General features: G+C 54.6%; 1 protein-coding gene across 1 annotated transcript in view; it reads right to left on the bottom strand.

Annotated features, from left to right (window-relative positions):
• Window positions 1-23,566, bottom strand: part of EPHA8 (EPH receptor A8) — a 41,968-nt gene extending 18,402 nt beyond the window's left edge. The window contains exons 1-3 of the mRNA XM_055387374.2: window positions 23,331-23,566; window positions 17,710-17,774; window positions 10,155-10,818 (exon numbers count right to left, since the gene is read on the bottom strand). Coding sequence (XP_055243349.2) covers window positions 10,155-10,818; window positions 17,710-17,774; window positions 23,331-23,424 — 823 coding nt within the window. The 5' untranslated portion in view covers window positions 23,425-23,566. The remainder of the gene's footprint in view (window positions 1-10,154; window positions 10,819-17,709; window positions 17,775-23,330) is intronic.
• Between the last annotated feature and the right edge of the window lie 1,765 nt (window positions 23,567-25,331).

Below are 25,331 nucleotides of genomic sequence, written 5' to 3' on the forward strand. Positions count from 1 at the left end.
GGAGAGAACAAGGGGGCTAAGGTGATGGAAGGGTAAATGGTGGGAGGAGCTACTTCCCAGAGGAGGAGATGATATTTGAGTTGTGGCCTGAAGAATAAGGAGTCCACTGTGCAGGGAGGGGGATACCCTAGGTTGAGGGAGTCTCCAAAATGCACATCTCACTCAGTCACTGCCTGTTTCACGCCTCACAGGCTCCCCAGGGCTTAGACAATGAAACCTGGTGTTCAAATCCCTCCCTGCCCAGCCAAAACCCACTTGGAGCCTCCTTTAGTGCTGCCCCTCACCCCCATCCTTAGGCCAAACTAAAGCACTGGCCGATCCCCACACCCAGCAGTCTGATTCCTGCCTCGGGGCCTTTGCGCACGCTGTGCCCGCTTCCTGGGATGCCTTTTCTCCTCTGTCCACCTACTGAGCTCCTCTTTTAAGATTAATTTTGACTGTCCCGTCTGGAACTCTAGACACACGCGCGCGCACACACACACACACACACAGAGAAACGACCATTCCCCGCCCTGGTCCTGCGGCCCCTGCTTGGCCTCACCACCTGCAACACTATGGCTGTACTCGCTTGTCAGTGCTGACTCTCCTTCTAGACTGGGAGGCCCCCGTGGGCAGATCCTCGCAAACAGAGTACGACTCCCTTATTCATCTCAATGTCCCAGAACCTGGTCCAGTGCTAGCCCTGGGCAGATGCTGTTAAACTCCAGGCAGGAGTTTTCAAATTGAATGGATCCCACCATTATCTGCTCTGGGCAGAGACCCCAGAGGTTCAGGTGGGCCAAATGCCACCCAGCCAGGCAGCTCCCGGCTCCGTCCATGGAACTGAAGTCCTTTGCAACAGGGACCACCGGGAAGCTCACTGTGGTTCTCTCTCCACTAAATCCTGTTCTGGAAAACTCAGTGCCTGAGAGAACCTTCAATTACAAAGACATCAGGCCACTGCAGAGCATTTCTTCTCTGGATGTTGATTGTATCTCTTTATTACAAAAGCTAAAACCAGGTTTATTTGTAAAATTCTACAAACTTGAGAGAAAACCTGGAGTCAGGAGAAATGGTAACGCCCTGAAGTTGCTTCATACTCTAGAAGGCTGCAGAGCCAGAAAGAGCTTGTAAGTTGCAGAGTGGGGGAAAATACGCCCCATTGTTGCAACATCTTTCCCTCCCCTCCAGAGGATCCCAAGAGGGCTCTGGTCTGCCTGGGGGCTGAGCTCAGGTCTAGGAGCTCGGAGTCGTAAGGAGTCTTGACTGACACACTGTGATCTCGCCTCCTCTTCCCAGAAGCCCCCCGGGAGGCTCAGTCCTGGGGCACAGCCTTGGGCACAGGCTCCTTCTGAGCCCCGGGGGCCGCTGGGGGTGGCATCATCAGAAAAGGGCTTTGCATTTTGTCAGCAAATATTTGTTGAACCTGTTATTGAGCTGAATGACAGTAATCCTCACTGTAATGATCCAATCCACAACGATTAGCATCTCAGAGACCGTTTGCTTCTTCCCTCCCTCATTTATTCCTTTCCCCAACATTTACTGAGCTTCTACTATGGACCCAAGAGAAGTAAGAGCTGGGCCTGCTCTTAGGGAGCTTCCACGGCATTGGCAGACGGACAGGCAAAGCCTCATGGCGTGATGCGGGGCCTGAGGGAAGCCAGCACCACGGCTGGCCCTGCAAGTCTCTGACCCTTTCCGGGGCCCACCTGGTCCTTGTCAGGCCTGAGCAGAAGCTCGGGTGTAGCACCTGGGTTCCTGTCCTCGTCTAACCCCCTTTATCTGAGCTCAGTGACATTAGGCAAGTTGTTGGAAGTCAGTTTCCTCGTCTTTAAGGTGGAGATCATAATTCTACCCGCCTTAGAGGGAGATGGCAAGCATGACATGAGTGAAGACACATAAATTCATGCCAGGGCAGTGCCTGGCACTTGTTGTTATAACAATTTGATGTAGTTGGAATTCTTACAATTGTTCGACAGAAGAGGAAACAGAGGCTCAGGGAGCCTGAATGCCTTGCCCCAGGTTCCCAGCAGAGCCAGAATGTGCAGTCAGGCGGGGGAGCCTCTGGAGCTATGGCCTTTCCCCCCGTCCTCCCAGCACCGTCCCAGAGCTGAGAGATGGCTGCGCCGCTGTGGCTCACCAGTCGGCAGTTCTCACACACTCGGCTAATACCCATATGGCTATAATGTGTCAAGGCCAGATTAATCCACGCAATGAAAATAAAATAATCTTTAATAAGAATACTAATCACCAGGCCTCAGGGAGCCCAGAGACCTGGAGGCTGGGCCGGGAATTAATGGCTGAGACAGATGGAGCGGCTCTGGGCTGGGGCCCGGCCCTGCTTGTCGACCCAGGGTGCTTCCGGAGCCTGCACGTGCCGGGGTGTTGGGCCGCGAGCCAGGAGGGGCTCCTGACCCTGCTGAGGGCACCTTGCCCAGGCCGCCTGTCAGGCCAGCAGCTGCCTGTGGCCCTGGCCACCTCTCTGCTCTCCCCTGCAAAGAGCCGGAGATTTGACAAATAAGGTGTCCGCTGGTGGACAACCAAAGGAAATTAATTCTAAATCAGATTTTAAACACAATCAGGAAGGCAAAAGAGCTCACTGTTCCTGCTCCCCCTCCGAAATGAGACTCTCTGATATTTATAGAAAGATGATTAGGGCTGCGAAGGGTGATTTATATTCTGCGTCCAGGTGACAGGAAGGACAGCAACCAGGACTTCAGGCTCTGAGCTGCTGCTCCGCTGGGTGATGCGCTGAGAGGCCCTTCCTCTTTCTGGGGTGAACCAGGGTGCGGGGGGTGCTGGGAAGTGCAGCCTGGTGTGGGGAAGTCACTGGATCCAGAGTTGTGGAGTGTGGGGAGCTTCCTCTGGGCAAGGAGTTGGGAGATGTGAGATTCTATCAACCACCCCTCGCTGTGTGCCCTTGGGCTAGTCACTTCACTTCTCTGGGCCTCCAATTCCCCAGTGGTAAACTGGACGAGCCCCACATGGCTCTGACATTTTTCCATGGGTCTCTGAGGTCTGAGTGCAATCTAAGCAAGGCCTCTAAAGAGCCATGTGACCTGGCGGGTCCCTTATCCCAGGCTATACTGTCTTCTGCAAAATCAAGTACTGCCTGGCCACCTTCTGAGGGTACCTCTAAGGGCAAAACCCGAGGCAGGGAGGGCAGCTGTTGAAGGGCGCCTGGCCCCTGCTGTGGGTCTCAGGCTCTCAACCCCTGCTCCTGTCACTAGAAGGACAAGGGCTCAGGACTGGGCGGGCTGAGACCCCCTGACTCCACGCCCTTCCTCTCCTCAACCGTTTGCTGAGAGAATTGCCCAAAAGGGATCAGGATGTCCTCAAACCAGGCAGGGGCCCCATGGACCTCAGCAGGTCTCCTGAAGACTCCCTCAGGCTGGGCAGGGGCAGACCCAGATTGCAGAAGACATCTCAAGTATCCCAGGAAAGGTACCCCACTCTGTTCCCAGCCCTTCCTTTGCCCCAGGCCATCCACCAAGGAGCCGGGCAGCTCCAAAGAGGTCAAGGGCTTCTCCAGGGGTAGAAAGGGGGACCAGGCAGGGCTCTTGGACCTGGTTCCCATTTGTGAAAGGCCTTAGTTTGGGACCCATGCTGACCTTCCCAAATGAGGTTACGCAGCCACAGAAGCCACCAACGGGGCTGAGAAATGTCTTTCCTTGTGCGACTTAAAACGGGCTTTCCGTTCCCAAATCTCACTGCCTGCAGGGCACTATGAATTAATATTTTTTATAAAACCTGTAATTATCTTGCAACTGGCATAATTATGTTGTATTATTATTTAAATGTAAAATTCAAAATATGCTGCAATTCCCTAACCCCACTTTGGCATTTCTTTTTATTTGTTATTAATGTGGCAGCAGTGCCAGGAAATAGGAGTGGCCTTGGCCTCTCCCAGCCCCCGTGAGGTCCTGCCACTCAGGCCCTGGAGTTTCCACTCAGAGCCCCGCCCCTGATGTGCCGAGAAAATTGGGCAAGACACATCCCCTGTCTGGGCTCCGCTTCCCTCTTCTGCCACACAGGGAGACTGCAGCGTTACCTGAGACCTCCAAGCGAGGTCTTGACCCCAAAGACAGGAGGGCAGGTCTTCTTCCTACAGACAAATGTGGCTCAGTTCACCTGGGACAAATAATTGGCGTATTTGTACTCGCTGGCTAAATCCAGACTTGGGGACGGTGGCCGACCCTGAGTGCGTATGCACCGGCCAACCAGCCAGATTGTTATGACTTATGCTGTACCAGTTGCTAACCATCCGTCCGAATGCTACCCCAGGGAGGAGGGAAGTGGGGCTTTGCAGAGGGCTTTGTGCACAGAGGAAGCAATTGAAGGTGCTGGAGTCAGGCAACCTGGGATCAGATCACTACTCTGCTACTTAAGTTGAGGGACCTCAGTTTTTCTTATCAGTAAAATGGGACTATAATACTTATCTTAAAGGACTGTTGTAAGGATAAGAAACTGCTAAGTCCCCAGAGGCAGGGACTCCCTGTACCTGTATCCCCAATGCCAGGACACAGTAGATGTTCAGCAGAATGGATAACTATTACATCAAAGACGAAAAATCATCACTAAGGTCCTTCATTAGCCCCACCTGAATGAAGGGAGGTTTGGCGCAGCTCTGGTGGACAAAGCAGCCCGGGGCAGGTTAGGGAGACGCTAAAAGCCTGTACCTGGCTCAGAGCAATACAGACCTGTCTTCAGGCTCCAGCTCTCACTAGCTGTAAGGCCTAAGCAGGTAACACTACCTCTTACACCTCAGCTTCCCCATCTGTAAAATGGAATTGTGATACCTGCCTTGCTGCAATGAGCAAATGAGCTGGTATGTGATGCGCCCCGCTATGAGCTGTGAAGGCAATAGGGGTGTTGGTTGTTTTTCTTCCCCAGTGCAAAGCTGAGACACACAGGGCTGTCTGTGATAGTAACCATGAGAGCTTGTGGCCTGGGGAGCCTGGCAAACCAGGCTGCAGAGGGCAGAACAAATCCAGAAATGGGCAAATGCCACAGAAGGTGCTTTGGGGTTTAGAGCTCGGGACAGGAGAAGACTCATAGAAATTGGGGATATGAAACGAGATTTCTTAAGAAAACCAGAGACCAAGTCGGACGTGGTAGCTCAAGACTGTAATCTCAGCACTTTGGGAGGCCGAGGCAGGCGGATCACTTGAGGTCAGGAGTTTGAGACCAGCCTGGCCAACATGGTGAAATCTCGTCTCTACTAAAAATACAAAAATTAGCTGGGCGTGGTGGCATGCACCTGTAATCCTAGCTACTCGGGAGGCTGAGGCAGGAGAACCGCTTGAACCGGGAGGTGGAGGTTGCAGAGAGCTGAGATCACCCCATTGCACTCCAGCCTGGGCAACAAAAGTGAAAACTCCGTCTCCAAAAAAAAAAAAAAAAGAGAGAAAGAAAGAAAACCAGAGAGCCTCTGGGAAGGGCTTCAAAGGGCCTAGTGGCTGCAGGGAAGATCCTGGCCCCAGAGATCTCTGGGCAAGACGGCTCCTAAGTGGAGCCAGCTGGACTCCATCCCCACCTGTTATCACCTGAGGCTGTCAGCCTATGTCATGCCCAGTCCTATTAGCGCTCAGGGGCCTTTCCTGCCTGCCTGCTGGGGGTAGAGGGATGGGTGATGAGGACTAAAGGTCCCTCTCACCGTGGCCCCAGGGCCTGTATAGTAGCAGCAAAAGGCTAGAAGCATATTCCCAGCAGCTGACAAGGGCCCCGTTCCAGTTTTCACTAAGGGTATCTGGGGACACGCTCTTGTCTCTCTGATCCCTGCACAGAAACATCCTCCTCCCTTTCACCTCCTCTGTCCAGGGGATCCAATGATCTCAACAGCCAGGCTTCACTGTGCCCGGGGGGCTGAGCCACCATGTGCCCAGCCACTCATGAGACCAAAGAAAACGACGGAGAGAAGCCTGGCCAAGACCAGGAACAGCTGGACACCTGCTGTTTGTCCACACAAGCTTGCTTAGTGTTCCCCACTCTTGGGGTGCCTGGCTGCACAGACTCCCCCACATGCACACACACGTGCACACCATGCATACATACACTCACGTATACATGCATGCACACATGCACACATACACTCATGCACACATGCAAACACATGCACACATACACTCATGCACACATGCATACACTCATGCACACATGCACACACGTGCACACATACACTCATGCACACATGCACACACACGCATACATACACTCATGCACACATGGACACATGCATATATACACTCATGCACACATGCATGCACACATGCATATATATACTCAGACACATGCACGCACATGTACACATGCTCACATGCACACACATGCATATGTACACACATGCACACACGTACACATACATTCACGCACACATGCACACACATGCATGCATACACTTGCACATATGCACACACACGCATATACACATGCACATGCACACACGCACGTACACATGCACACACATGCATACATACACACATGCACAAATGCACACACATGCATACATGCATACATACTCTTGCACATATGCACACACATGCATATACACATGCACACATACACTCATGCACAGGCATGTACACAGGCACACACATGCATATATACACACATGCATGCGCACATGCATATATACACACATGCACGCACATGTACACATACATGCACACATGCATACATACACTCACACATGCACACACGTACACACATTCACGCACACATGCACACATATGCGTACATACACTTGCACTTATGCACACATGCATATATACACACACATACACTCACGCACATGCACACACACATGCATACTCATGCACAAATGCATACATACACACATGCACACACATACACTCACACATGCACACACATACATACACTCACGCACACATGCACACATGCATACACACTAACACACATGCACAAACAAATGTGCACTCACGCACACGTGCACACATGCACATGCATACATACACTAATGCACACGCACACATGCATACACATGCACACATGCACACATGCACATGCATACATACACTAATGCACACGCACACATGCATACACATGCACACATGCACACACGTACACATACACATATGCACATGCACACACATGCACACACACGTACACATGCACACATGCATACTCATGCACACATGCATACATATACTCAAGCATGCACACATGCATACACATGCATACATATGCACACAGGCATAGACTCATGCACACGTACACATGCACTCATGCACACACGTATACATACACTCACGCACACATGCACACACTCATGCACACGCACACATGCACACACTCATGCACACGCACACATGCACACATGCACACATACACTGATGCACACATGCACACATGCACACACGCATACTCACGCACATGCATTGATGCCACATGCACACACATGCATACATATACACATGCACACACATGCATACACATACACATGCACACACAGGTGTACATACATTCATGCACACATGCATACATACACACACATGCACACACACACACACATGCAGATGCACACGCACACATGCACACACGCATACATACACGCACTCACACATACACACATGCACACATGCACACTCATGCACATGCACATGCACCCATGCACACATGCACACAAGCACTACACTCACGCACATGCACACACATGCATACTCACGCACACATGCACACACATGCATACTCACGCACACATGCACACATACACATGCACACAAACATGCACACATACACTCATGCACACATGCACACACATGCACAATAAACGCACAATGCACGCATGCATACAAAAATGCACACATGCACACACATGCACATTCACACACACGCACACATATGCGTATACTCACGCACACATGCACATGCATGCACATGCACACATGCATACATACACTCACGCACACATGCACACAACACACTCACGCACACATGCACACATACATACACATGCATACATACTCATGCACACATGCGCACACATACACACATGCATACATACACTCATGCACACATGTATACACACGCACACATACTCACACATGCACACACACATACACTCACGCACATGCACCCACATGCACACATACACTCACATGCACGCACACATACACTCACGCACATGCACACACATGCACACATACACTCACGCACATGCACACACATACATACATGCACACAGGCACACACATGCATGCATACACTCATGCACACATGCACACACACGCACATATGCACACATACACACGCACACACACATACACACATACACATGCACACACGTATACATACACACACATGCGTACATACCTCATGCACACATGCACATACGCAGATGCACACACGTGCACACACGCATAAATACACTCATGCACTCACGCACACATACACATGCACACATACACTCATGCACAGATGCACACACATTGGTACACTCATGCACACATGCACACACACATGCACACACACTCATGCACATGCACATGCATACACCCACGCACACATACACACACAAGCACACTACACTCACGCACATGCACACACATGCACTCACGCACACATGCACACATACACATTCACAAATATGCACACATACACTCATGCACACATGCACAATACTCAACGCACACATGCACAAACATGCATACAAAAATGCACACATGCACACATTCACACACACGCGCACATATGCGTACACTCACGCACACAGGCACACACATGCATACATACACATACATGCACACACATGCCCATACACTCACGCACATACACACATGAACACGCACATGCACACACATGCATACATACACTCATGCACACATGTGCACACATACATACACACACGCATACATATGCGCACATGCACACATGCATACATACACGCACATACACACGCACACATGCACACACGCACACACGCACACATACACTCACGCACATGCACACACATGCATACACTCACGCACACTTGCACACACTCACGCACATATGCACACGCACGCACACATACACTCATGCACACATGCACCTACATACACACACATGCACACATGCACACACATGGATATACACTCACGCACACATACACACATGCACACATATACTCACACACATACACACACACATGCACACATACACTCATGAACACAGGCACACACAATGCATACATACACATGCACACATACACTCACGCACACATGCATACATACACTTATGCACACACATGCACACATGCACACACACACGCACACATGCACACACACACTCATGCACACCACCTGGGACTAGGCTCCCTCGTGTGCATGCCCTGCTCCTGCTCCGACACAGGAACCCAGCAGCACACCTATGGGTACAGCTGCCACCCTAAGTCATGGCCCAGGGGCTCTCTTCTCACTGTCCTCCTCCACAAGGCCCTTGCCTGTCTTCTCGCACAGGTCCCTGATAAGATCCCCCTGAACAGAAGCAGCCTGTTCAGGGCCCCAGGGACAGGCCCAACCCAGACTGTACTTCCTGGGTGCCCCTGGCTTCATACCCCTCAGTGTGCTCATTCACCCACGGCCCCAGTCCCACTTCCCTCCACCCTACAGGTTAGAAGTTCAGCGGTTTCGAGCACCAACTCTGGAGCCAGACTTCTGAGTTGAAATCCCAGCTCTGCCATCCCCAGCTGCATGACCTTGGGCAAGTTGCTTTGCCTCACCGTCTCTCCTCATCTATAAAACCAGGATAACAGTAGTTCCTATGTCATAGTGTAGTGGCCAGGATTCAATGAGTTAATACTCGCAAAGTGCTTAGAACTATGTCTGACCTGAGTTAGCCCATGGTATCACTCCCTAATCCGGGTAGGAATCCCATAGCATACCCAATTGCACAGGTGCCTTTAGCTGTACCTCCCACAGAAGGCACCACCTGGCTGGAGTCTGTTTCCCTCCCTCTCCCCTCCCCCATCTTGCTCCCACGTCCTTCCCAACACACGGACACAGGTGGCCTTGCGTATTTCCTGATGTAGGAACACTGGAGGTTTATCCATCTTCCCAGGGGCTGTGTGGGTCACCCAGGTGCCTGTGGGCTCTGACGTCCCCCCTTACACCCTGGCAGCCCTGCCAAGACCAAGCACCGCTGCCGGCTGACCCATGCCCAGGCCATGGCGCGCTCACCCACACAGGCATCCCGCCGCTCCTCGTAGCCGGCACTGCACACGCATTTGCCGATGGGCACGAGCCACTCGCCCTCCGCGCTGCAGTACATCTTGGGTGTGTCCCGCTCCTCTGAGTGCCGCACGCACTGGCCCCTCACCTCCACCAGTGAGGACGAGTCGGCCCCCGTCACTGCCTCTGAGAAGGCAGCCAGATTGCGCACCATGGCAGGGCACTTCTTATAGTAGATGCGGAGAGAGAGGATGGCCAGGCAGGCACCTATGTCCTGGAAGGCCAGGTAGAAGCCGCGCTTGCTGAGGGGACCCACACCGCGCACCTCCGTGTTGAGCTTGAGACGCCGCACACCAAGGTCGGCACCTGTGAAGCTCTCGTCGGCCGCAATGGTGTCGATTTTGAGGAACTGGCTTTCTTGTGTCCTGGCCCCCAGGTCGCGGTCCGACTCCAGGTAGTAGAGGTTGAAGGTCTCCTTGCAGGTGCCCAGCACACCGGGCATGCTGTTGCAGTCGCGCAGGGTAAACTTGATCTCAGCATAGACGCGCCGGGCGCCGTCTCGGGGGACCCAGCTCGTGCGCAGCCAGTTGTTCTGGTTGGGGCTCATAACGTTGCAAACCTGGTACGTGTGGATGGGCTGGAAGGACTCGTCCACCTCGTTGATGGAGTCCCACTGCGGGCAGAGAGAACACAGCCACTACAGCAGAGCCAGCACCTCACCCTCTTTTGCCAATGACCCTGTGTTCTGTGCTGGGGACGCTGGCAAAAAAAAAAGACAAAGGAGCTGGCCTCCTGGTGGCTACTAGATGCCAGGCCCCCTGCAGACATGATCTCGAAGAGGGCCACGATCTTCAGGGAAAGTGTTATTTACTAACTCTTGAGATGAGGAAGTAGAGGCTCTGACCTGTGAGCCACACATCTGAGGTCATGTCATTATCGAGCAATGGCTGGACGGGAATCGGGCCTGTCTGATACCAAAGCTCTGCCCTCATTTCTCTATGGCTCCTCCTATCTTTCTTAGAGTGGGAGGACTTGCCTGGGGAAGTCAGCAAGTCCAGTTTCCATATCAGCTGCCAGAGGAATCTTTCTAATATATGAACCAGACTATGCCTTGCCCCCACTTCAAATCCTTCAGCAGCCTCTCCTGCACTGCTGCTTGTTGAGTGATTGCCTGATCCACAGACTCCCTCCACCCTGCTCTTCTTGCTGTTCCCCTGGGCTGGCCTGGGTCCCACTCAAGGGAATCCCAGGATGTGAGAAAGTTGAGTGTTAATTGCTTCTGTGCTGCCTGCTGGCTGGGCATCAGTGATTCCGAAATAAACCAGACACTCTCAGCAGAGTGAAAAGGTAACCCAGGAAATGGGGGAAGCTATGTGCAAATCATGTAGCTGATAAGGGATTAATATCCAGAATACATAAAGAATTCCCACAACTCGACAACAACAGAAAAGAAACAGTCCAATTAGAAAATGGGCAAAGGACTTGAACAGACATTTCTCTAAAGAAAATATTCAGATGGCCAAATGGTGCATGAAAAGATGCTCAACATCACTAATCATTAGGGAAATACAAATCAAAACCACAATGAGATACCACTTCATACCGATTAGGATGGCTGTTATAAAAAACAATAATAATAAGGCCAGGTGCGGTGGCTCACGCCTGTAATCCCAGCACTTTGGGAGGCCGAAGCAGGTGGATCACCTGAGGTCAGGAGTTCAAGACCAGCCTGGCCAACATGGCGAAATCCTGTCTCTACTAAAAATAGAAAAATTAGCCAGGTGCAGTGGCGGGTGCCTATAATCCCAGCTACTCGGGAGGCTGCAGCAGGAGAATCACTTGAACTTGGGAGGCAGGGATTGCAGTGAGCCAAGATCGCACTACTGTTCTCCAGCCTGAGCAACAGAGCGAGACTCCCTCTTAAAAAAAAATAATAATGATAATAATAAGTGTTGGCAAGGATGTGGAGAAATTAGAACCCTGTGCATTACGGGTGGGATTGTAAAATAGTGCAGCTGCTGTGGAAAACAGTATGGCAGCTTCTCAAAGTGTTTAAAATAGAATTACCATATGATCTAGCAATCCCATTTCTGGGTATATATCCCAAAAAATTGAAAGCAGGGTCTCAAAAAGATATTTGTACACCCCCATTCATAGCAGCATTATTCACAATAGCCACAACGTAGAAGGAACCCAAGTGTACGTCAATGAACCAGTAGATAAGCAAAATGTGGCATATACCTACAACGGAGTATTAGCCTTAAAAGGGGAGGAAATTCTGATACACCTTAAAGACATGCCAAATGAAATAAGCTAGAAACAAAAAACAGATAGTTAGGATTCCATGTATACGCAGTACCTAGATAGTCAGATTTAGAGAGACAGAAAGTAGAATGCTGGCTGCCAGGGGCTGGCAGGGAGGGGGCAGTTACTGTTTAAGGGTGTGGAGTTTCCGTTTTGCAGGATGAACGGAGTTCTGGCAGTGGTGGTGGTTATGGCCACACAGCAATGTGAATGCACTACATGTCACCGAGGTGTGCACTTAAAAAGGGTTAAGACGGTAAACTTTACATTATGTGTATTTCACCAGAATAAACAAGAAAGAAAGAAAGATGCCTGGCCGGGCGCGGTGGCTCACGCCTGTAATCCCAGCACTTTGGGAAGCTGAGGCGGGTGGATCACGAGGTCAGGAGATCGACACCATCCTGGCTAACACAGTGAAACCCCGTCTCTACTAAAAATACAAAAAAGTTAGCCGGGCGTGGTGGCGGGCGCCTGTAGTCCCAGCTACTCAGGAGGCTGAGGCAGGAGAATGGCATGAACCTGGGAGACGGAGTTTGCAGTGAGCTGAGATTGTGCCACTGCACTCCAACCTGGGCGACACAGTGAGACTCCGTCTCAAAAAAAGAAAGATGCCAAGAACACTCCCTGTCCTCAAGTGCCCCGGGTCCACCAGACTAGGCAGTGCAGGGTGATGAGCTGAGGGAATCCAGGTGGGCAAGACTCCCAGGCCCCTTCCCAGCCCTCCTGGGTGTGGGCATCTGTAGTTTACCTGTCAACCTGGCACTGCAATGAAGCAGGACCTTCCTGCAAGGGTGGAGGTCTGCAGAAGACAGGGGAGGGGACAGTCCTAGCTTCCTTGGCTGCTGAGCACCGGCTGGCCAGGAGCAGTCCCTTGTTGAGCTGACTTCAGGGACTCATGAGGGCTCTGAGGAGGAGCTGGAGGATGAGGGCAGAGGGAGGGGTTGGTCTCTGGGCCCCTGTCCTGGTTCCTCCACACTTGCAACACCTTGACCTTTTTCAATTGTCCTTGAACTAGAGATCCTATTGCTTAAAGGGGGAGGGGGGCTTCATGACCAGATGCTCTGAGAACCTGTGGAGTTCTGGGCTTATTCCACAAGCACTAGAGAGAAGGGCATGGGCATCTCAAGTCTTTTTCTGCCCATCCCAAGCCCCTCCATCTAATCTCGTCTTGATCCTCAGTGCCCACATCTGTAAAATGGGACTCAAACAGGCCCCACTTGAGCGAGGTTTGAGAGGATGCAGTGGGAAAATTTCTGCAAAGTGCTTAGCTCAGGCCTGGCACGGGAAGGCCCTTGACGAATGGCCCTAATATGATACTGAACTGGCAGCATCTTCACAGCCCACCGCGCCTGCCTCCAGGGACCATGCGGGAGGATTTCCAGCTTCCAAAGGGGCCCCAGGGAGCGCCAGCCTCACCTGAAAGAGTTTAGGCTTCCGAGTCTCCCCGACCCAGGAAGGACCCCTGCTCCACACCCCGCTTTGCTGTCAGAGGCTCCAAGCAGCGCAGCATCACATCTGGGGTTAAAGTCATTGTCACAATTAATGGCGCACCAAAGAGCCAGCCAGCTGCTCCCTGTCTGTTTCCTGCCAGGGACCCGGATAAATTAATCAGCTCCATCTGAGTCTACTCCAGCTGTCCCACCGGGCCAATGGTCTGGCCTAGCCCTGCCAGCCCCGGGAGCTGCTGATGCCCAGAGTGGCACAGACTCCTGGAGGTCTGGTGCAAGGGCAGAATCAGCCCTGTTCTCTGCCTGGGGCACCCCCACCCCGTGATGGGTGCCACTCTCATCTCCGCTGCTTCTCAAGCCCAAAAACTGACTCTGGCACGCTGCTCCCCCAACTCTGTCCTCCTCCCATATCAGAATGCAGCGAACCAGCTGTGCAGCGCTTGGTGAGGCATATCCCTTCTCTGGGGCTTGGGCTTCTCTTCTGTAAAATGGGGTAGCGAATGCCTGCTCCTTCCATCTACTCCAGGGCGTGGTGAGAATCCAGTGAGACAACGGAAATTAACCTGCCCACTTACCTAAAGCAGCATTCGTTAGTCCATGTTAATTAGCCAGAGCAGGCGGAGCACGTCCCAGCGTGCGGAAGTTCCCGGGAGCAGAGGGAAGGACGCAGCCTGATGAAGAGCAGGGGGTCTGGGCCAGACCTCCCCCAGTCTTCGTAGAATTGCTTTGCCTCTGAGAGTTTTCAGTTTCTCGTTGGTAAAATGGCCTTTTCATCTATCAGCCCAATGATGGCACTGCACGGAGCAGTTCTAAGATTGTCCCCACGTTATAAATGAGGAGGTGGAGGCGAAGTAAGTAATCTGCCCGAATCACACTGACTACAGGAGGCGGAGCCCCCGTTCATCAGGACCCAGTGCCCTGGCCCTTCAGGCTCTGCACTTGTCTGATAATCGGGTAACATTTCTGAGGCTGGAGACTGCCCTGGGTGACCCTTGTCCTCAAGCTACTGAATGGACTCCAGAGTCAGAGGGGTGGATAGAACCTCAAGGACCATCTCCAGAGGTTCCCCCTCTCAGCTGGGCAGGAGAATCACCTGGAAAGCTTATTATTTTTTATTTTTATTTTTTGAGACAAGATCTCTCTCCATCACCCAGGCTGGAGTACAGTGGCTCACTGCAGCCTTGACCTCCCAGGCTCAAGCGATCCTCCTACCTCAGCCTCCTGAGTAGCTGGGACCACAAGCGTGCACCACCACGCCCAGCTAATTTTAATTTTTTTTGTAGAGAAAGGGTCTCACTATGTTGCCCAGGCTGGTCTCGAACTCCTGGTCGCAAGCAAGCCTCCTAAAATGCTACGATTACAGGTGTGAGCCACCATGCCTGGCTCCCTGGAAAGCTAATTAAACAGAAGATTCCCAGGCCCCTCTGCAGACCTCCTGGATGTGGGACTCTGCATGCCTCACCTGCTAGCCTGGCACAGGTTCAAGGTCTAGAGTTTGGAAATCAGGCATCTCATTCCAGCCTTCCCTCCTCTCCAAGAAACCCCAGTCTCCAGGCCCCCTGAAGATGGCAGGTGGTCCCTGCCTCAGCAGAGAGTGCAGGCTTGCCTTCCCATCTCATGAAATGGTCACAGAGCGGGCCTCACTGCCTGCAGTTTGAAGGTGGCGTAAGGGACTCACCACAGGCTCTGGGCCCAGAGAGACCCAAGTTTGAGTCCCAGCTTGCCATCAGCTGGAACCTGCTTGATGATGGGCAAATTACTCCTCACTGCCCTGAGCCTCACCTTCCTCACCTGTGAAGTGTGGTGGCTGCACCCACCTCAAGGATTGGTTGTGGGGAGTGATGAGATCATGCCTGTGACCTGCTCAGAGCTCAGCGAATCTAAGTTGCCTGATTTGTTCTAACTCGCAAATGCAATGCCAGAACGCTGAGCTATGCTTTATAGCGCCCCGCACGAAAACCCACCTGAGACTGCCAGTGTGAGCATCCAAAACATGAGGCCAGCCATGCTCCCCACCTGCTGAAAACCCTGACAATTCCTCACTACCCTAAACACCAAGTCCGATGCTCTGAGTGGGATAAAGACACCCCGGAGCCAGCCAGGGCCCAGGCGTGCCCTCCTAGCTGCTGGGACTCAGGGGAATGCCATCTCAGCCAACCGCCATGCAGTGAGGGAGGGACCAGGACCCACCTCCTCATGGGTGGAACCCTGCCACGGGGGGACCAGCTCACTGCACCAAAGCCCTTCCACACCACGCTCACGCGGGGAAGACAGCCACACCAAGGAGTGTTTTACAGAGTGGGGAACTGATGGGCTGGGAGATAAAGGGACACCTCAAGAACCTGGCGTCCGTCCTCAGGCAGTGGTGCTGGGTCAGGTGACGAGAGCTTCCTCCAGGCTCAGGGACCTCTAGAGCCAGGGCCATGTGGCCTGCCCCCAGCTCCCGGGAGCCCGGTGCATGAGGGCTGATAACAGGCTCAGCTCACCGCTGCCTGGTGACCAGACCCCCAGAGAGAGAGAAGCGGGGTCGTGTCTAGACTTCCAACCACAGGCCCCCCATAAAAGGCCCAGATGAAAACTCTACCCAAAGTCAAGAAAGGCCTTTCATAAATGTTAACTGTTGGTGTCGTTATCATCATCATTATTAATATTATTATCCCTCTGTCCTCAGAGCCATAGAAGCTGAACGTGGACATGAAAGAACTCAAGTATGCACAATGTGCTCGTGCCTGTGGCAGAGATGTGTGCATATGTGCATATGTGCGTGCGTGTGTGTGCGTGCATGTGTGTGTATGCACACACGTGTGTGCATGTGTGTACGTGCGTGTGTGCATGTGTGCATGTGCACGTGTGTACGCACACACATGTGCATGTGTGTATGTGCGTGCATGTGTGTGTGCATGCGTGCGTGTGTGTGCATGTTTGTGTTTCTGAGCACGCTGGTGAGAGGAAGTTCATGTGACAGTAACTGTGTGAGATAACACACACGAGTAACAATGTTAATTATCATTATAAAAGCCTATGCTCATCGAGGGCTCACCCTGTGCCAGACTCGGTGCCAAGACTGTGTCATCTGCTCTCACCCTGGCACAGACCTGGGAGGTCATCACAGACTTGTCCCTTTCTATAGATGGGGAAACTGAGACTCAGAGAGGTGAAATGGTGACCCAAGGCCACCTGCTTGTCAAGGGCAGAGCTGGGATCTCACCAGGCTCGCGGGCTCACTCCTACTCTACTGCCCTGCCCCCGCAGGATTCAGAGAAGAGAAGCAGAGGGACGGGGCAGTGCAGCCTGCTCACTGCAGCCCTTCCCCAGGAGGATGGGGGCACGGCCTGTGAGCACATGACCCACAGCGACCTGAAGGCTGAGTCCAGAGTCTGTGGCCAGGACCGGGAGCTTGGCCACATTGGGGAGACAGACAAGCAGAGACTCCAGAGGTCGGAGGACTGGTGAGGCCAGCGCAGCTGGGAGGGAGGGAGCAACCCAGAAGGCAGGAAGGCCTGGCTGGCCTTCTTTAGTCCTGGTCTGGCATCTCATGAATCTGTAGGATGCAGCCATGGGGATCCCCGGACCTAGGGCCTCAGACTTGAAGAATCAGGGATCTGGTGCCAGGGTTGGTTCTGTAATCTCAAGGGTCTGTATGCACTAAACTGTTAAGAGATCAGCAGCACTAACTGCTGTGTGCCCTTGGGTAAGTCCCTTGACCTCTCTGGGCCTCTGCTTCCTTTTGATCTGTCTCATGCAGACTCTGTGAGTGGCAGTCTCTCTCTGCTCACAGAGGGATGACGTTGTCCCCAGTGCCCATCACTCACCCCATGAGCCGGATACGTGAGCCAGCCCCAGTCCCCGTGGATGGTCGATGTGTCCAGCAAATTCACTGTAAAACAGGAGACAAGAGGGCATCAGGCCCCTGTGACTTCTCCCCAGCTCCTCAAGAGCAGCCTGACCCAGCTACACTGGTCCACACTCAGCCCCCAGCACACAGCTCACACGGGTCCCTCTGCCTGAATGCCCTTTCTCTCTTCCCCTCTCCTTGAAGGCCCAGTTTAAGTTCTTTCTCTTCCCTGAAGCCTTCCTCTCACCCTCTTGGCCAAAAAGGAATATTCTGAACTCCCAGAACACAAGCTGTTCCAAGTGCCAGACATCCTTGGTTGGTGGCACAGTGGGATAGTTGAGGTGGGCTCGAAGCTGGCAGGCCTCTGAACCCCAGTTGTGCCACTTAGGAGCTGTGCGTCCCTGGGCAAGCCCCCTCACCTCCCTGAGTCTCAGCTTCCTCCTCTGTAAAATGGGGTGATAACGATTCTGGTCCCACAGGGCTTTTGTGACGATGACCTGACCCTTGTCTCCTGTAAGAGCCATGGTGGCATTCAAGGTCCATGCTGCAAAGTCATACCTCCCATCTGAGGACTGGCTCCAGCTTCATAATTACCCTGTTCCCCCAGCACGGTGCCTGGCATTTAGCACGTCCTCCGTGCACATCTGGTGTGGAGGGGCTTAGCGGGGTAAGAGCTGCCTCTTAGTGAGCACCCACTATGTGCCAATATCTGCAAGGGGAGCTTGAGATGCCTCATCTGCACCCCGCACAACAACCTGAGAGGCGGCCAGTATTACCTCCATTTTACAGATAAAAGAACCGAGCCTCAGGGAGGTCCGGGAATGTGCCAAGAGCCCCACAGGTGTAGCTGGCGGAGCTGCCATTCAGAGCACTTGCTGTAGCAACTGCAGGCCATCCACCATCCCTGGATGCTCGGGCCCGAGAAACAGAACCTCTCTGGGTAGTCTCCACGGCAGGGAAGGAGCACTGGTCCAAAGGGCAAAGTCACTCTAAGTCAGGCCTTCTGCAAAGGGGACCCTGCAGGCTCAACACGGTAGGGAAAAGAGCCCATCTTGGGGGTCAGACATTCCTGGGCCCATGTCTCAAGGCAGCTACTTATTAGCAAGTGACCCTCAATTTTCTCATCTGTAAAATGGGTTCATAGTACCTAAGGGTGGTATAAGGGTCAGGAAAGTATGTGAAGCCTGGAGCCAGGGCTGGTCCTTACCAACACTAGTTCCCCTTCTCTAAGTCCCCCGTCCCCTGCCTCTCTCCATGTCCCTTGTGGTCACACCCTCACTTAAGGTGATACAGATGCATTATGCTGTTTAGAAATCAGGGCTCCGGCTTCAGCCGTCTCTAACTGCTGTGTGTCCTTGGTTAAGTCCCTTCACCTCTTTGCTTCCTTTTGATCTAGCTGGTGATTGCTGTATGAGAGGGCTTTTGGCTCCAGAGTCCCACAGCTTTCCCTTTCACTCTGCCTTCCATGAACCTCCTCTCCCAGCCAACAGCCATGGGCTTTTAACCACCCCAATCAGCGGGCTTGGGCAGGTGACGGGGGTTAAAGGTGGAGCTCTCCTGGAACTTTCCCGTGGGGAGGCTGGGTGTCCTTCTGCCTGAGATTTGCATAGCTCTAAGCCTGCCCCTCAAAGACAGAGACAAGTGTCCTCAGGAAATGCTGGAGTGAGGATGCTCTTATTTGCTGATTTTCTCCTGCCTCTCACCCTCCCCAACCCACCGTCAGGGACCCTGAAGGAGGCCGGCTGGATTGGGGCTGGCAGAACTAGGGAGGGGGTCTCCGCGCTCCTCCCTGCATTCCTCCCTGGGTCCCCGGGGGCCACTTGGGATCAGGGGACACAGCGAATGTCTGCAGAGGGACCTCCCCCTCCCCAAGCTGGCCCCACGCCAGGGGCAGAGGCAGAGAGAAGGCTTCCCGCCTCCCTCCCTCCCTCTCAGGCAATGTAGAGAAAACTGGGTCAGGCAAGCTCTCTCCTCCTGCTGGCTGGTGGGAGGGGGAGGGGGCCGCACTGCAGTTTCCCCCAGACCAGCAAAGCCGAGTTTGGGGAGATGGTGAGGGAAGGACACACACGTATGGGTCCCCCCGCCCCACCCTGCATCCCGGACACAGGTCTCGGGGTGACTGGGCCCCTTCTGTGACCTGGCCTGGATGCAGCCCAGACCTGTCCCTATCCCGGAGCCACTCAAGTGGATGTCCACTGCTTAGGATTCTCCCCCTGGAGCGTGCAGGCTTCAGGGCCTGCAGACACCGCTCTCCAGGCCCTGCCCTCCTGGGGGAAGCTCCACCGTATCTGCAGCTGATTCTTGATCAACCAGCCAGGGGGATCAGATAATCCAAAGATAAGTCAAAAGTCAATTCTATCGGACTCAGGAAGGGCTATGGGATTCCAGGGCTGTTTGTTCCAATTCATTCGAGACCCTTCTGTGTCCCTCCCCTCCCTCCTCTTCCTCTGTCCCCATCACCACCTTCCCCATCCATGTCCCCTTGAATGGGTGAGAACGCAGAGTGTCCCTTGAAGGAAGCCCCAAGTCCATAGGAGGTTTGATGAGTGCTGAAGAGAACGCCAGCATTAGGCCCACCCAGCCTGGGCCTGGGTCCCCTTGGGAATTCAGACCCTCTGGTCACCGCAGCTGGCCTCTCTCTTGCCTCTTGCGCTGCCGGACTGTGAAGCCAATTCTCCCCTGTGGGCCCATCTCCCCGCTTACCAAACACGGGGATTGGATTCCATGGTCTCCTAGGGCCCTTCAGTGAAGCGAAGCACTTAACCCCTCTGCCTCAGTTTCCTTATCTGAAAGATGTCCATAGGCATCCCTCCTAGGCCTATCTGCCTGGGCTGTTCTGGGGGGATCGAATGGGTCCCTCTCCTGCTCTGGGAAGCACAGATAACTCCTAAGCCGTTCCTGTTCGACTGTGGAAGGCATTATGCGATTTCTTTTTTTCTCCAGCAACGTCGCCTTCCCCCATTCCATTTCGCTGAGACTAATACTTAAATTGATTTACATTCCCTGAGGACACAGCGCATGATGGTGAGGCTGGAGAATTCGGGGTGGCCAGGGGACGTCAGCCAGGATTCTGAATGCCTTGGAGATCACCTCAAAGTGGAGGATAAGCCACACCAGAGAGCAATAAGTAGCCTTGGGCCTGGCAGGGGTCCGGGGGGCGTCTCTGCAGGTGCAGGGCCCTTCCTGGGCCCACAGGTGCCCCAGCAAAAGCTCTGAGAGTGGCCTGTTGTAGGGGTGTTTGGCCAGGCTAAGGTCCTGTTACCTTTGCTAGACCCAGCTGGGAGCACAGGCCTCTCCCTGAGTTCCAACAGTCCCCTCGGCTGGCTCTGGTTGCTCTAGACCAGCCCAGGGACAGTGCTGGAGAAGACTCCCAGATGCGCCACATGGAACTCAGGTCCCAGGTCTCCACCCCATGGCTGTCTGACTCGCGTGGGTAACCTGTGCCTGGCTGTGGGTACCCTGCTGCATTGATCGGAGAGGGCGTGGACTCTCGCCCTTGGGCTATGCCTCCTTTCACCCTGGACACAGACTTCCCCACCTGCCTCTCTCTCTAGACCCTGCCTCTTCCTCAGCTGCTGGCCCCCACCCACTGCACAGGTCCCCTCCCCAGACCCATGGTTTGTCCTCAGCACATGAGCCTGGTCCAAGCCCCCTCTTCGAGGGGCTCTGGGACTACCAGCCTGTGATTCCAGAGGGTGCTGGCTCCTTCCCAGAGAAGAGAGTTGAGGCAGGGGGTTGGGGGTGCACCACCTGACTCCCAGCGCCTCGATGGAGGGGTCCTCAGAGCCTGCTGGGCAAACGAACTGTCCCCTTCCCTCCACCCACCCTCGGAAAGCCGTCTTCTCAGGTGCAGCTCCCAGGGCCCCAAGGCCTCTTAGATTCCAATCTTACCCCCTTTCCTACTCCCCAACCCCAGACCACTCCTGGTGCCCCGGGAACCTGTGCCTCGTTACACCCACCCGGCCCTGCTCTGCTGGCATCTCACTTCTCGGCCACCCTGCCGTGCCCCTCCTCCATGCTGGGCCCTGGGCTCATGGGAGACTATGATTTTATCTGTGTCTGTGTGTGTTTGTTGGTGCACATGCATTTCCGTGGGTGGGCACGGATGCAAACGACGGGCTCCTTATATATGTGGTGTGATGTATATATGTAGACACAGAGTTGCGTATTTTCATGTGCATGCATCTGTACGTGCATGTACGTGTGTGTTTGTGCTCATGCATACTGGCTTCATTTCTGTGTGTGTGGCTGTGGATGTTATGTGGGGTGGGGAGACTGACCACACGTCAGTCTCTACAGGCCTGGGTCACAAGTGTGAATCCCAAGTAGCCTGTGTGTGTGCTTGTGTGTAGGGTGGGACCTCGGTGAGCTGTGTGTGAAGGGCAGATGTGTGGTCTGTCTGGGCGTGGAAGAGCAGCACCAGCTCCAGAGTTCGCTTACACCTGGAAGTTCATCTTGGCAGGGTGAGGACCCAGCTCTGGTCCCTGGACATCAGCCCTGGGATCCTGCACAGAGACGCTCTGGCTTCCTTGGGGCAGAGCTGTGGGAACAGAGGAGGGTCAGGGCAGGGGTTGGGGTGTGGGGAGTGGGACCCAGGGAAACCTCCTGAGCTGGATGGAGCTGGGGTCTCCAGGGAGCTAATGGGTGTGTGGATGGCAGGCTTAGGTGCTCCCTCTCAGCTCTTCTTGTGCCCCCACCACCAGAGGTCATTTCCCAGACCTTTTTGGTCCCAACGACTCAGTGCACCTCCCCACCCCACTCCTTCCTCCCACACAGGGCCCCAGAGCGTCCCTGCCATCCCAGCCTTCTCTGACAAGACTTTGCTCTCCGGGGCCTGCCTGCCTCAATCTCTCTGTGGCCTCCCCATCCCCCAGCCCTCTCCTCCCCAAGCCGCTCCCGCTGCCCACGAAGCTGCCTCTCCTCCAGCTGGAACTCCCCTGCCCTCCCTTCTTCTCCCCAGCCCGTCGCCAGACTGTGGCCCTCGGGCCCTGACCCCTCTCCCAGACTCTCATTCCGCACCCCTCCTTCCTGCCTCCCCTCAAAGCCAGTCCCGCTCTCCGGGGTCCCGTTTCTCAGCGTCTGGCTCCTATCTCTCAATGCCGTCCCCACCCCCTTTTCCTTCTGCCCTCTGAACCTCCTCCCCCATTCTCCTGTCCCTCCAACCCCAGTGCCTACCCCCCTGTCCTCTGTCCCCAACCCTGTTCCTTGCCCTACCTCACTGTACCCTCTCCTCCTTACCTCTTCTCTTGTCTTCTGTCCAGTCCTGTCCCCTTGTCCCCGGCGTCCGACCCTCAGTATTCTGTCCCCAGCTGCACATCCCTCAGTCCTGTCTCCTGTCCTTTCCCACTGTCCCCCAGTCCCCGGTACCTGTCCGTCTTCCTCAAGCTCGCAGGTTCCCATCTCCACCGCTCTGTCCCTTAATCCCGGGTCTCTTCCGCGGTGCCACCCCGCCCCCCGGGCCGAGGGATCCCGGCCGCCTTGGAGCTCAGGGTCCATGCAAAGGAAGTTGAGCCGCAGGCAGCGCGCGCCGCGCCCCGCGCCCCTCGGCCGCCCCCGCCCCGCCCCGCCCCGCCCCGCCCCGCCGCCGCCGCCGCTCACCTTCGCCGCGCGCCGCGGACACGCAGGTGGCCGCCGCCGCCGCGGCCGTGACGACCCAGAGCGCAGGGGGCAGGCGGCCCCGGGCGGGGGCCATGGCCGGGCCGGGCGGGCGGGGGCGCCACGCACCCTCGGGCTCGGCCGCGGCGGCCCGCGCGTCGGGAAGGAGCGCGCTCCCTCGCTCTCCGCACACCCGGCCGGGCGCACACCCCGGCGCACACGCGGCTCCCGGCGCACACGCGGGCACCCGCGCCCGCCGCCGCCGCCGCCCCGGGCGGGGGCCGGCCCGTCACGGCGCCAAGCCAATCAGCACCGAGGCGGGGGGGTGGGCGACACGGAGCCCGCACCGCGGCCACCCGGCCCGCGGCCACCGCCGCCGCACGTGCGCACGCCCACACTCCCCCGGCGGGCACCTTCGGGGGCGCGCCCCGCGCTGCGCACTTGGACTCAGGGCCCCAGTGCCCAAAGCCACCATCGGGACGTCCGGGCGACACCAGGACCAGACCCACCCAGGGATTCCCTCTGTGGACACACGCGCGGGCGGCACATCCACCGCACGCTCGCTCCTGCACGCATGACCCCAACACCGAGTGCTTCGCGTGGTGACACACTCCGATGGATACACACTAGTTCATGGGCAGAGGCTCAGAGATGGGCTCAGCGGCAAACTCAGAGGCACTTTTAGGTGCAAAACCAAAAAAACACCAAAACCAAAACTCTCTCCCTTTCCCCACCCCAACAACTTGGCATTTAGGGACCACGGGATTTTAGGGAGGCCTTAGATTGCAGTGGTCAGGAGGGCAGGCTCAGGGACCAGGAAGACAAGTGTCCTGCTGTGTGGCCTTAGGCAAGTTTCTTAAGCTCTCTGAGTCTAAAACTTCATGTCTGTAAAACAAGAATACCAGTATCGATATCCTAGGGTGGCGTGAAAGGGCCCAGGTGGAACTCCTGGCAGACGGCCGGGCACACAGCCAGGTGGCCGGTCGTGGGAGCTGTTCTCCAGTGAGGGGGACTATCATTCCCTGCTTTTCCCTCCCCTGACCTTCCCTGTCTCTAGTTCCATCCCCCAGGACTAGGGGTCTCATCCAGGGATGGCTTTGGGCTGTGAGGGGAGGACAGGGATATAGGGCTGCATCCTGGGGCCTGCTCTGCCACCCTCAAGTCCCTCACACACCTGGTGGGCCAAGCAGTCCGAGAAGCAGGCAAGAGACCTGCAGCCTCCTGAGAGGGTGGATGCCCACGGGAGCAAGTGCCTGATCGCTTCCCACTGCCGTCTGGCACAGACCATCGTCCAGTCCCCTCTTCCTTCGCTCCCAGCTCTCATGGTCACTGGGGGGTGGGGAGAATTGGAGCCATGGCTGGAAGTTACATAGGATGAGAAAGGCCATTTGGGGAACATGTGCCCTGAGTCAGACCCTGCTCTAGGGGCTTTATAAACTCGCTCCAGTTTAAGCCTCACACAGCCCTGCAGGGCTGGCACACCTAAGGAAACAGAAGCTCAGAAAGGCCATCATTTGCCTTAGATCACACAGCTGGTTGAATGCTAGAGAGGTACTCAGATCCACAGCTGCTTGGCTCCAACGCCCGTTTCTTTCCTCTATGTCTTTTTTTTTTGCTACAGAAAGGGGGAAGACAGTTCCGTAGGAGCCCCTTCCTCGCAGCTCAGGTGGACTGCCTCACTGATGTAGTGAGCCTCCTGTGACCAGAGGCATTTAAGCAGATACTAGCTAGAAATTGTTCAGAGATGCTGTAAGAGGGCAGGTGAGTACAAAGCAGATTGGACTAGACCCAGAGTGGCAAACTCAAATGCCTACATGAGATAGGCAGGCACCCTTACAGAGCCTGCTAGGAGAGTGTACCCAGATCCAGCCAACATTGCTGGTGGAGATGTGTGTCCAGTTTTCTGCATTTTCAAGAAAAAGTTGTCTATCTGGAACTTATTTGTGATGCGTCTTGATTTTTAAGGTTGGCAGCTAATGTAAACATTTTAATAACACCATAGTG

This window comes from Gorilla gorilla, chromosome 1, assembly GCF_029281585.2.
Source record: "Gorilla gorilla gorilla isolate KB3781 chromosome 1, NHGRI_mGorGor1-v2.1_pri, whole genome shotgun sequence".
Taxonomy (NCBI): Eukaryota; Metazoa; Chordata; class Mammalia; order Primates; family Hominidae; genus Gorilla; species Gorilla gorilla.